This window comes from Rhinatrema bivittatum, chromosome 17 (assembly GCF_901001135.1).
Source record: "Rhinatrema bivittatum chromosome 17, aRhiBiv1.1, whole genome shotgun sequence".
NCBI lineage: Eukaryota > Metazoa > Chordata > Amphibia > Gymnophiona > Rhinatrematidae > Rhinatrema > Rhinatrema bivittatum.
The window spans coordinates 34,867,832-34,881,815 of NC_042631.1; the positions used below are offsets into that span (position 1 = coordinate 34,867,832).

Here is a 13,984-nt window from a genome sequence, read left to right on the forward strand (position 1 = left end):
GGACCGGGGCTGTGATAGACAGGCAAGGTAGTGAGCACAGCCAGGGAAAGATACAAGCAAGGCAGGATACTGGGCAGGACCCTAAGCAGGAACTGGGATAGAGATGGAACTGTGGACAGGATACTGGTACAGAAGGAGAGTTGTGGACAGGATAATGGAGACTGTCCTTGTCTGGTCTTGTCGTGCCCAGTCCGGAATTGGGCAGGACAGATTAGGACAGGACCAAACAAGGACAAGGCAAAACAACACAGAAAAGGAATGTGGAAGCCTGAAGGCAACAAGGCTGAAAGCCCATATGCCACTAGGCTATAGGCCCAAAGGCCCCTAGATATAGAGAGAGGCTTGGATAGGCCACAAGGCAAGAAGCAAGAAGCCCAGAGGCCACAAGGCAAGGCCTAGGATAGGCCACAGAGCAAGAAGGCCCAGAGGCCACAAGACTTAAAACAAACAAACATCAGCCAGGTCAGAGATCCAAGAGTGACTCCATGAAGAGGCAAAGGTGAATAGGTGAGACTGGGTTATAAAGGGCTGGAACGGGTGTGGTGCAAGCAGTGAGAAGGAGCTTGCAAGGCTGGAGATTAAGCTTGCTGAGGTCCTCTGGTGGAGAGGAGACTGCATCACAGGGTGAGTCAGAAGGCCAGTGAGGAAATGGCTTGGATAGCTCTGAATGGAGTTTAGTGGAGACCTCTGCTGGCGAGGAGGTGTCATAGCCAGTAGACTCAAGACACGGTGAGTCTGTGAAACAGGCGAAACTGTGACACCTAGTATGATGGACGGCTGGAACTATGTGTTTTCATTTAATTATTTAATACCGTGTATTCTGCGATTTTCAGTATTCATTGCAGACAACAAATCAAATATACAGTAAAATGGACAGATCTAGATAGGGGCATAGCTACTATGAGGAACAGCCAGTGCCATTTTGAACTGAGCAAGCAGCCAGCCCAGAGCCTGGGTTCTATTAGAGCACTAAGTATACCGGGGGGATGGGCTAGGTTGGGTTAGGGGTTCAGGTGGATTGGCAGGCTGCTATTGTAGGAGGGGCGCATTTGGTTTGGGATTTTGCCTTTATTGGGAAGGGAGTTTGGGTAGGATGTGGAGCATCACCATGTGAATTTTAAATATATTTTCTCAACTTTTTCACTTGTGACCCACCTCTAGATGGTGGGGGGGAGGGTAGGCAGAGGTCTCTCAAGATTCCTGGGTGGGCGTTTAAACATTGGGAGGGGTCTTTAGGGCTGTCATGGCCCTTTAAGTAGATGGCAGCCCCCGGTGAAAGGCCATTGTGTGATTTTTGAGAAAGTTTCCCTGCAATATTTAATAAAACTTTACCCTCCATTGCCTCAGGTACGAACTTAGATTGTAAGCCCTCTGGGGATAGGGAAATACTACAGTACCTGAATGTAATCCGCTTTGAAGTGCTGAAAAAGTGTGAAAAGCGGAATATAAAAATCGAAATAAATAAATAAATATATTTTTCTTGCAGAATTTTTCCATGGGGAAAAATATTGCACAGTTTTCAAAGCTGCAGAAAAATATCACGGGTTAGTAAAAGACCTCCTTAGATTGTGATAGATTGTAAGCCTTACGAGGCAGGGAAATACCTTCTGTGCGTGCACTGGACTGGAGCTCAGGTTAGGAAAGGCAAGTAACTAAATCCAAACTTCCATCTCAGTTAATGGTTTGTTCCTTTTATGCCACACTGGATTTTACTGATATACATTTATTATTATTTTCAAAGACTCAGTGGCAGTGTGCTGCCATGCAGAGGACTAAGGTTTGATTCCTGGGTTGATTTTCTGCTTCCTGGATCCACCAGGGTGGGAGATACTGCAGAGACAGAATTCACAGCCCCCGGGGGTTGGAGGGTGGGGAATCTCAGCCACTGCTCAACGGTGACACCTACTGAATGGATTCAATGTATACGTCTACAATACTCTGGAAGGAGCCGTGGTCCTTGGTCTGTGGCACCTGATCAAGGACTGTCACTGTAATAGCTGGGCTAGGTAAAAGGCCGATACAGTACAGTGTGCTCTGGCAGAGCACACTGTTAACCCGCGATTGGATGCGCGTTTTCGACGCTCTAGCTTTACCCCTTATTTAGTAAGGGGCGAAAACGCGCATCCAAACCCCTCCGAACCTAAAGCGCCTGCAACATGCAAATGCATGTTGATGGCCCTATTAGTTATTCCCGCGCGATTCAGAAAGCAAAATGTGCAGCCAAGCCACACATTTTACTTTCAGAAACTAGCGCCTACCCAAAGGTAGGCGTTAATTTCTCCGGGCACCGGACTTTTACTGTATTGGCCCGTAAGGGATTATAAAACAGGGGTAATTGTGAATGAAGGCTCATGGTGCTATAACCAGGCAAAGGCTTACTTTGACTGAACTGAATGTCCAAAGAAGTAGGAGGAAATCTGCTGGGCTGGAAAATTAAAAGAATTCACAAACCATTTGAGGATTAAATTGCTGGAAACAGAGCTTTCCTTACACAGGGAAGTTCTATGCTGAAAGGAAAACAAGGAAATAAATCTGGGGATTTATTAAAAGTACATTTCCTTGCTGCTCAGCACCATGGTCAGCTCCCATGACAGACAGGTGTCCACATCAAAATTAATATTAATTTTCACATTTTTGAAACATGCTAAAAAGATGTAACTTGCAGACTGTAGATAATAAAAAGGCTGAATCTCTGCATGCTGATATAAAAGTGCCCCGGTAGGAACATAAGAACATAACATAAGAACATGCCATACTGGGTCAGACCAAGGGTTCATCAAGCCCAGCATCCTGTTTCTAACAGTGGCCAATCCAGGCCATAAGAACCTGGCAACCTGGCAAGTACCCAAAAAGAAAATGAACCCAAACTATCCACCTATCATAATGGATCAACTGTTGCATTGCTGATGATCCCATATTTTTGTTTTTTCCTGAATTTTAGATAACTAACCAATGATGCTATTTTCAGCTTTGCAATAGTTTATTCCTTGTTTTAGGAGGGAAACTGTGCATTGTAATTTATTTTTGCAGACCTGCCAACAAACTCCAAAAGACCTTTCTCCAAGAATACTTAGCTTTGTATATCATACGTTTACAAATAATATTATTGCTATCAAATTACAGCAGGGTGAACCATGCACAGGTAGATACAAGGACTTATCAAGATCACGCAGAGCATGAGCAGAGAGGAAATCTGACTTGACATTGAAGGGGACTGTTACATCAGCCATGCTAGTCTGGTAAGATCACAAGCAAAGAAGAACAAGCCAAGTCAGAAGCACTCATTTTGTTTTGACCCAATGAAGGCAGTAAGCTACCTAAAGCTAGTCAAGAAATGTATTAACTTAGTCCAATAAAAGGATATCACCTTATAATTATTTTTTTTTTGTTTGTTAACCTTTATTTTTATGCAACCTGCAAAGAGAAACTGACCAGCATGCAGGACTGCTATTGCTCGTAGAATCAAAGAGGCCCAAGGAAAGTGAAACCCAAGAAATGTTTTTGGCATCCAGGGACAAAGAAACGCAGACAGAAGACGAGAGGGAGACAAAGCAAGAAAGCTTAATGAGGTAGAAACACAGCCTCCCGTCCTTGGAGAGAGTCAGACAGGGGTATCTCAGGAGAAGGGGCATGAGCTAACCTGTTCTGTTCAATGTGAAAGTGGCGGTCGTGTTCTGTACCAGGCAGGTGAACACTCCGTAGTCCTCACGTCCCGTGATGTTTATTTCTAAAATGCTGGACAGAATCTTCTGGTATCCATTAATAGTTACCCTGCGGGAATACAAAAGATGATCAGAGTTATCATTGTACAAAGGGTACAAAGTGAACAAGAGACTTATAAGGACACAAAAAGCCTGAACTGGCATGAGGGGGAAAAGTAGGCATGATTCCAATCTGGGAGGACAGAAGAGGCCTGTGCCAGTATCCCAACACCGTACAAGGCAGTGATTCATGAGGACACAAACAGGAGCAGCCCATGTTGGCTTCTCATGCCTGTGCAGGCTTCTCCTCACTGACACACACTTCTTGTCTAAACAGGAAGCAAGCATGCAGGAAGGAGGAAGGAGGAGCAGCAGCAGAGACCAAAAGCCCCCACTCACTGTGTCCCTGTGCTGCCGGCTAAGCTGCTGCTCCGTCCGGGAGTGCGGTGGCGGAAGGGATGTCTTTGGTAGGTGATGGAATGGGATTGAATTGGGCTGCACCAGACCACAGTCACTTCTCCATCCTGTAAACCTTTAAGTAATTCTTCTAGTCCCTAGGTTGGGAAGAACCACTGTCTAAATTAATCAGACCCTATTTTGAAAAGATTTCCCATTGGCTCGCAGTAAAATTCTTTTGAAAATAAGAGCAGTGAGTTAGCATCGTGTCTCTGAAGAGTACTTTGGGCAGTGAACTCTCTTGCACACACTGCACCAATATGACATGCACTAAATACACATTATATCCCTGTATTGACATCTTGATATACGTTATTCAGGAAACAGCCAAAGGCCTACCTGTAGTGTTTACCCTTGCCTTTAGAAACTAGTTTGATCTTTATCTCCCTAGGCTCCTTTTGTATCCCCCCTCTGGGCAGTAGTTTGACCCAAGGGAGTAGCACTGGGATATTAATTACATTTGTTCACCAGTTAGTGGTGGCTATTGATCTATTCACGATTGCCATCAAGTATGCATACTTTTAAAAATGTTGCTGAGAACATGAGCTGTACTATTTTATTTTAATGTAACACTTTTTGATATGTTCAATGTTGCTGTGATTTATTGAGATTTTCTTTGTTTATTTTGTTGATGTTTTAGTATTGTGAGTTAATTTTATTTGATTTTATTTCTGTAGATTACAGTTTATGGATATGGATTTAACTGCCTAGAACTGTCACTAGAGCAGTATATAAGTATTTTAAATAAATTATTTATACAGCACTATGCACACTGTATGTAACAAATATAGCACTTACTTTTTTCTTTTTGTAGATTCACATTTTTCCCTGTTTCTTTTCCACCCTCTGTGTCTTGGTCACCTCCATAAAGCATGCATCTTTGCTAGCCTGAGGACTAGAGAAAAATCTCCTCTGAGAGGGCCCAACAGTTCCACTCATTGGCCAGAAGGGGGTGCCACAGCAATTGTTTTGAGATCCATATTCAAAAGCCATTTGGAGGATAATGTAATGTTATCCATCTGAATGGCTTACCCAGTTATATTTAGCCTTTATCTGGCTAAATTCTAGCCAGCTAATAAGTTAGGAGGCTAGAATTTAGCTGGATAAGTTAGGGGCGGTCCAAGGGTATAACTGGGAAGAGTTGAGTTAGCCAGCCAAGTCTGGTCGAATCAAAGAGCTGTCCTAAAGTTAGCCAGCTAACTAATACACGGGCCGATACAGTAAAAATCACGGGAGAGCGGGCAAGCGCACAGGCCACTCTCCTGTGTGCGAGATTCAGAAAAAAAATGTATTCAAATTAGGGCCCGTGGTAAAAAGAAGCGCTAGGGACACTAGCGCATCCCTAGCACCTCTTTTTGGACAGGAGCGGCGGCTGTCAGCGGGTTTGACAGCAGACGCACAATTTTGCCGGTGTTGGTTCTCAAATCCGCTGACAGCCACGGATTCGGAAACTGGACGCCGGCAAAATTGAGCGTCCGGTTTTCAACCCGCAGCCGCCGGCCCATTTTAAATTTTTATTTTTTTTTATTTTTGATTATTTTTAACTTTTGGGACCTCCGACTTAATATCGCCATGATATTAAGTCGGAGGGTGCACAGAAAAGCACTGTACTGTATCGGCCTGTAAGATAGCTGACTATATGCAATAGTGTGGCTGCACTGTTGAAAATGCCTCCAAAGTCTGCAGGATAAGATTATCTAGCTAACTTTGCTATCCAGACTTAGTCTGAATATAGACCTCTTTATTTTTACCCTGTATTTCGAAATAATTCTAAAGACAGCTTACAGCATTATTAGTATTCAGGGACAATGGGAGATAACGTGTCTTGATCAAGATCACAAGGAGTGTTAGTGGGGGAAATGGGATTTGGTTTGGCTGGTTCTCAGCTCATTGCTGTAACCAGTATGCAATACTTTCCCCAACAGCTAAAGCACTTCCACACAAGCTGTAATGTAAATCTTGTATGGTATTTCAGGCCAATACAGTACAGTGTGCTCTGGTGGAGTGCACTGTTACCCCACGATTGGACGCGCGTTTTCGACAGGAGAGTGGCCTGTGCGCGCACTGGGAGAGCGGGCGTTCACTCGCTCTCCCACGGACTTTACTGTATAGGCCCGTATGTTAGCAAACCCAAATTCTGCAGTAGCAAATTGTTTTTTGTTTTTTTTAAATAAACGTTTTTATTGATATTTCTCATAAAAAATGTACAACACTGAGAATGGTGGATTCCTGAACCATCCTCAGACCAATTACGCCAATATAGGAATCAAAAACACAACCCCAAACCTCCTTCTACCCCTGCTTTCCCTCCCCCCAGGTGACTGCAATAGCTGCTACCTGTGGTGACATAAGAGCTCAGATGCTACAAACTCAGAGCAGATTACGGAGAAACCACTAAAGTAAACTGCGTTCCCAACAGTCTTAGTTTAGATTATTTAATCTGATATATTGACTTTATACAATAGTCAACGTGGCTCATGTTAGGAAAAAGACATACAATAATTCAATAACCTGAAATGTACATATATCAAATAACATAATACAACAAAGCCTCTCCAAGGAAAACCAAACTGGAAAAGCTCAGAACTATGGAACAAAAGAATTGTAAGTGCCCGTTATCTGGCATTTAATGTCTGACTAAACAGCCAAGTCTTGATCACTTTCCTAAATTTTAGATAATTTACTTCTAGCCAACCTTAAGCGATAACGTTTTCTGAGGGAGGATTGGTAGCTAAATACAAGCTGATTCCAGTCTAATCTCCTGAAACCTGAGAAGTTCTTATTGGGAACAGCATAAAGTTCTTGATGGCTAGTAGGAGAGAAGATCAAATACCGTATATTCCAGATGGCCCCTTTGAATAGTTTTAAAAGCAAGACATGACCTTTTGAATTTAATCTGACATGGTACTGGTAAGTCAGTGCAGATTTTCCAGAAGAGAAGTGACATGGTCATATTTTCTAAGCCAAAAGTCGATTTAGGTGCCGTGTTTTGTAGTAACTGTAGGTGTCTAATCTAACTTGAGTGACAGCTGACAGGCAAATCTTGTTAAATGATGATGCTACGATCATCTAACTGAGACCAAGGAATAGACCAGAATGTATAAATCCTGACGGTTGCAGATGCCGGATGTATCACAAAAAAGGAGGTTCTCACCAATGCAGAAATCTGGTGAGACACAGTCAGTCCCTTATCAAATTTAATCCCCATTTCTACTGCTTTATGGATGGCTGGCATTGAAATCTACCCGAGGGGAGTAGACAGAATGTCCCTTGGGCAGATTTCATTGCCTGCCATACATAAAGCAGAAGAAAGAGGTCTGCCAAAAAAACCCACCCTAAAACAGACGTATCATAGTCTGATCTTGTAGACATTCTGTGATCTTTGCTTACTGATGATGATTTTGATGGTCAGGTTTTCTGGATCCTGCCATTATGCCCATATAGTAATAGAGTCCTTTCTATGAGTACTTGTGTGATTAAGATCCTTAGGGTGGAGTTTGGTGGGTTAGGTTGAGGAACGGATAAGTTCCTTGTACTGTTGTATCCTTTTTGTTGTATGTTTGTAGATGATAATGGTAATCCACTCTTGCCCTAGCTGTTATCTGTGTTCCTGCACCCAGCAACTGACTCTGAAGCAGGTCAAGCCCTTTTCTTAAATAGACTAGGTCATAGCCTAGAACACAGCTATTTTGGAAGTGTCACCAGGGGCTTCACTATACATGAACACACAAGGCTTTGCCAGATGACTATACTGGCCAGTGAATCCCAGGCAGCAGAGAATAGGCCTCTGCTTCCTGATGTATCTCCTCCTCTCCCAGGCAGTGTACAGGGAATAGGAGGGGAAGGGGTGAGGCTACAGTGGACAGAGCAGAACAAAGAAGAGCCACTCTACTCCATAGTCCAGCCCTCTCCCCTCCTATTTCCCCTTTCTCCCTTTCTGCATGAAAGGAGCAGGAGGGGAGGGTTGAAGCTAGTGGACAAACAGAGCAGATCAGATTCCGATTTCTTTATTGGTGTGATAATGGGGACATGTGCTGCCAAGGTAATAAAGCAGTAAAAATAAACGGGGAAACAGTTACAAAATAGTGACAATAGTAAGATAAAAATTCAGAAGAATTCTGGTTTTGGTCTGTATTGTCCCCGGTCAGATTACATTTCTGGATATATATATTTTGCAACAATAGCTGCTCTTTCTCCCGTTTGCCTCAGATATCAAGTTTTTCCTGTTCACTCTTTTGTGGTAAGTCTGCTTTTCTTTGTTAACTCTGGCACACATGTATGTCTTATGCAATATCTTTATATTTTGCATAATACAGGAGGAAACATTTTTATTTCTGTTTCCTTGGACTTTCCAGTTCAGTTTGTCTGCGCATGTCTGTGATCACTTATTCATATCTGAAGTCTGTCTCTGTTTTCTATGTGGGACCAAGGTCAGGTATTCTGCTAGCATGTAGTTGCTGTGCAGAGGTCTGTAGCAGTCCTGTTTTCCCAATAGGGGGTTATCCATTACTGATAAATTTGGATTTTTAGCCCACCTTTCCAAATAATGTTTATAGCATTTTTAGAATTCAGGTGCACCAAGTTCCTTCCCAAAGAACTTATATTCTAAGTGGGTACCTGAGGCAACAAAAGATCAGACAACTTGATCAAGGGCACAAGGAGTATCAGTGGGGGATGTGGCGCTTGAGCATGGGTTTTCCTGCTTCTCGGACCATTGCTCTAACCACTATTTCGCCAGGGCCGGTGCAAGGAGATTGGGCGCCCTAGGCACCTTCAGCCTTGTGCCGCCCCCCCTGTCGTACCCCCGATCGCAGCCCCGACTCCTCCCCCCCCCAAAAGAAAACTTAAAAAATACCTGGTGGTCCAGGTGGGGGCCCGGGAGCGATCTGCTGCTCCCAGGGCCTCGGCTGCCACTAACCAAAATGGCGCCGGTGGCCTTTAGCCCCTGCTATGTGACAGGGGCTACCGGTGCCATTGGTTGGCCCCTGTCACACGGTAGGGGCTAAAGGCCACTGGCGCCATTTTGCTTAGTGGCAGCCGAGGCCTCAGGAGCAGCGGATCACTCCCAGGCCCTCCGCTGGACCACAAGGGGGGAGTCGGGAGGGTGGCACGGTGAGGCGGGGGCTGGTAGAATTTTGAAAGGGCACTTTTTGCCCTTTCAAAATTCTGCCGCCTGCCGCAGCGCCCCCTAAATCACGGCGCCCTTAGGCACAGGCCTAGCTCCCCTAGTGGTTCCTCCGGCCCTGTATGTCGCTCCTCCCCCAGCCGCTAACCCACTTTCATTTGGTAAGAAAAGATAATGCTCTGTAACCAAGCTGCCTTGCACATCTTAGATGGCATTTGTTAGAGAAGTCAAATTCTTCAGTAACAAACTTTCTTTATTATATGTCTGTTTGATAAAGCAGGGTCACTGTAATTGCTGCTCTCTGTGGTGACACAAAAGGCTAAAGTCTACAGAGGTCAGGTCACAGAAAAACAAACAAAGTAAACTGTTGCTTTCCCCATGACCTTCCTCTTCCAAAAAAAGGAAGAACCCGAAAAACGTGCGCTTGTCACTATAAGCAAGTCATTTCATTCCCACCAGTGAATCTAGTGAGCAATGCCGTGAGCTGCTGGTGCTCATAAAAAGTCCTCGCCTGTTCTCTCAATGCCATGTGTGACCTTTTCCTTCCAAAGTCAGGCCCTTACTGCCACCTCTTCCTCTGAAAAGTGAACCTTCCTCTGTCTCCTTAGTGTCAAAGCCTTCACCCACCCCTCCTTCACGTCTTGTCTCTAGTGCCACAGATCCATCAGGTTCCCTCTGCTCATCTCTGTCCTCTGCTCATCTCTGTCCTCTCCAGCCGACCCGGAACGCCGTGGGCAGAATCAGCTCCTGGTCCGGATGCTCCCTTTCTGCAGGGGCTCTCCATCTTACTCTGCGGGGCCCTGAAACGCCGCACCAGCTCTTTCAAAGCCCGGCCGTGCCACAGCCCTCCTTCTTTTGCCGTCAGTCGTGCAAGTGGGTCACACAGCAACGTAGGGGCTGATGTAATCAAGCAGGTGCTAAGATCCACGTGGATTTTCGTTTACTCAAGTGGTGACTGTGGGATGCAGTAACCAAATGGCATGCATAATGACCAGGTTTAAAAAAAAACAAACGAGTAAATCAAAAACCGAACACGTAAAACAGAGAATCTGTGCTAGAACCAAAGCGATTAGGTGCAGTGATAAGATTGGAACGTAAATAGCACTTGGAGAATTTTTATAAAGGAGCAAACACTTTCATTGTTATTTACACCCCCTCTGTCGCCCACCCCAATCAGAATGCGTTTTATCTTTGGAACTTTAAAACCTGAATTTCCTTTAATTGCAAGTTTATACAAAAAGATCAGCCGGCAAATGAGACAAGCAGGACGTTCTAGATGCAAAGCTGCAAAATTAACCAAATGCAATGATTCCCAGGTGCCAAAAACTGCTCCAAACATTCACCCAACCATCTGACGTATAAACTGCAAAACAAAATATATTCATTCATTAAACGAAAACAAACAAGAACAGACGGCCGAACACCAAGCGGCTTCATGTTTGGCCAAGGTTGCCATCTACTCACTTGGCCTCGTTCTCTAGCTTTGGGAGGGTTGGAGAGGGGAGTGTGAAACATTTAAATGCACCAAATCAAATAACGGAGAATGTGTGTGAGTGAGGGTTGTAGGGAGGAGGCAGTGGTACATCTCACCTGCCTGTAAAAAGCAAAGCATTGCTCGAGGTGTCTGTTAGATTTAGGTACCCGACTAATCATAAAAACACATATGGCTTAAGAAGAAGAAAAAAAGTTATGAAAGTAAATTATATCGCAGGTGTAGCTGTTCTGAAATGTTATATCTATTATGTACTGAAAAGTACGATACAATACCAAGCAAATATCAAATACCGGCATCCCACGAGTTATAAACTTAAGGAGATTTCTTGGGTCGAGCAAGGCACCTACAGCCGGTTTTCTCCAGCTCGATTCGCCCAAATGATTAGTTCAAATGTGAGCTTAGCTTTGTCTCCCTGACCTGGGCATTTATTTTCCGGTGTTAAAAAGAAAATTCTACGCAAAGCAGCCTGACTCCTAGCACTCCTCGCTGCATTGCAGGGTAATAATATACAACAACTCCACTAACAGTGGGATTTTCCTGTATTACTTTTAGCAGGAGTTTTAAATTGCATTTTAGTGTTGAATCTTTTCACACATAAGCTCGTAATCCCATTAAACCAGGAGTTAAAACCCACGCTAAGGTCAGCACTCTTTATTCCAGTGGCCCATCCAGTCTACCCCACAAGGTGTTCAGGGTTATGTGCTGCTCTGCGCAGGTTACCCCTGTGCCTCATTACCATCCTCTGGCAACTAGGAATCCTCTGCGTTTATCCCATGCATTTTTTAATTCTGTTAACGCTTTTGTCTCCTTCACCTCCTCTGGGAGGGCATTCCAGGCATCCACTGTGCTCCCCATAAAAATATAGTTCCTGACATTGTGCCTGAGTCTCTCCCAGTGGAGCTGAACATCATGACCCATGCACAGAAGTCCGCTTGGAAAGTTTGCAGGTTGCGCTGGGTATACACACGGATCCACGCGCAGGTCTAACTTGCCGCTCATTCTGTTGCGTACATACGTTTGAAACGTGAAAGTATACACGTCAAACCCGACCCCACCACTACGCCAGTCCTGTGTTCAAAATCGTGTTCTACGCGTACCTGCCAGGGCTATTTTGAAAGCACCACTTGTGCGCATAAAACCTGATTTAATGCTCACTTAAGGTATTTAAATGTCTATTATATTCCCCCATCTCTCTTTTTCTCTAAGGGATGAATATTTATGAACAGGCTCTGGTAAGGTGGCGGATTATAAATTCTGTGAAATAAATAAATACAGAGTCTTATCTCCATACTGCTTTTGGTGTAGACCCGGCACCATACATCCACCCTTTCATCTTCTTCCTGCCTCCCTTCCTCCAGCCTTGCTGCATGTTATTTCTGGAATTAACATTCGCTTGCCATAAAACAAGCCCTTCTATTTGCCACCTTTAATCACACTTCAGGATGTAGTTTTATTTAGATTTTATGTATTTGATCTACTGATATTGCAGTAAAAAAAATTAAACACACTACAGGAGCACTACAAGGCAGCCCTTGCCTCCTTAATGCTGTGGGAAAGGGATGTATGTGGTCCTGAAATCTCATGTACATCATCGCTTAGGATAAGTTACTATGTATGAAGGTCAAATATATGTTATTAATTACTTCCTTCCCTGGATTATAAACCATCGGTGGAGGGTGTACCACGTACTGTGTATACGGACAGTACTCCTGCTCTATAATAAATATTCATTAAAATAAACTGGAAAAACCCTTAATACAGAGGTATTGGGATGTGATAATTAAGTGGGTTTTTGATTTTACTTACATTTCTGTCCCTAGGGAATCTAAGATTTCTTACCTTTTCCTACTCCTAATGTGGCAGTCTCACTACAAATATTGATGCTGCAGATTATTATTGCCACACGACGTACGTTGGGAGCTCCAGCTGTTTTATCCGTCCCTTCGTAAAGTTCATTCTATGGGGGACATTGTGTGTGTGGAGCTTTCATTCTGAATGCCCTGTGTGTGTACTTTCTACATTTCCATTAGCTCCTGCTTCTCAGCCGGAACGCCTGTGCATGGCTACTAAGAACTCGCTGTGGGCCTCCAGCCCAGGTTTCAAAGGGAAACCCCATGGGGGAGGGGCGGAGGCGGGGGGGGGGTTCCTTTTGAAAATTAGCTGGCAGGCCCCCATGGCCTTGCCTTGGTCCAGAACTGCTTAATTCTGCCTCTGCAGCTCAACCCCCAGATGGGGGGTGACCCAGCTGATGTGGGTGACCCAGGAGAACAGCCTGAGGACACAGGTCTGCTGCCTTTCTACTGCCTCTGACCATAGCCCTGTCTGATGAAACAGCCGAGCCCTTAATCCAAATTCTGCACTGGCACCCAAAGGGTTAAGGGCTCCTCTGAATGGTGCCAGGTCTCCAGGTGGCAGTTTAGGAGAGGCTGTCAAGCCTTTGTCACAGTGACTTGCATTTTATTTCCTTCCAAGGCGCAATGTTGATATTGCACTAGGAAGGAGTTGCTGAACTTTGCACCAGGACTCATGAGCAGAGAAAACCAGTGAAAGGACAGGTAAGGCAGGACAGGTAAGGCAGGACAGGTAAGGCAGCAAATGCAAGGGCACCTAAGAGTAACCTTACCGCAGGTGGAGAAGAAATGAAAGAAGCAGCCGAGGAGAGAGGGGGAGAAGGCAGATTGAGGTCAGGACTATGGAGTATAGGAAATAAGACAGAGGACAGAAGGGAAAGCAGGAGAAATGATTGGAAGACAGAAAAGGGAAAGCAGGAGAAATGCTTGGAAGAGAGAAAAGAAAGACAAGCCACTTTATTGTTGATTTAAGCTTATTCAAACAAGGCAGGTAATAAATCTTAATAACGGAGAGAGGTTGGAGGACAGAGGGTGGAGTGTGGGAACAGCCACAGTGCAGAAGGCGGCAAAGAATCCAAAAATAAAACCAGGGGCAAAGGAGATGAAAAACAAATCCATACAAATACCCAAAGCTATCGGTGAAAGTTTGCTAACAGAGATAACAGAGCTGTGAAGCAAAAACGTCTGTTTACTGACCTCCCTGTGCTGTGCTGCATTAGCTAATATGAGAACAGAGAACCAGTGAGCCTGAAATAATGGAAGACAGTGTGGCAGCCATTGCACTGCACGGCATGAAGCAGAATCCAGCAGTCAGGGCTATACCCTGTGCGGCACTCTCAGAGGGGGGGGCTATACC

General features: G+C 44.6%; 1 protein-coding gene across 4 annotated transcripts in view; it reads right to left on the reverse strand.

Moving 5' to 3' along the window:
• SIGIRR (single Ig and TIR domain containing) overlaps positions 1 to 13,984 on the reverse strand; it is a 60,793-nt gene that overhangs the window by 17,931 nt on the left and 28,878 nt on the right. For all 4 annotated transcript variants that reach the window (XM_029582682.1, XM_029582684.1, XM_029582685.1 and 1 more), the window contains exon 4: positions 3,641 to 3,771. In XM_029582682.1, coding sequence (XP_029438542.1) covers positions 3,641 to 3,771 — 131 coding nt within the window. The remainder of the gene's footprint in view (positions 1 to 3,640; positions 3,772 to 13,984) is intronic.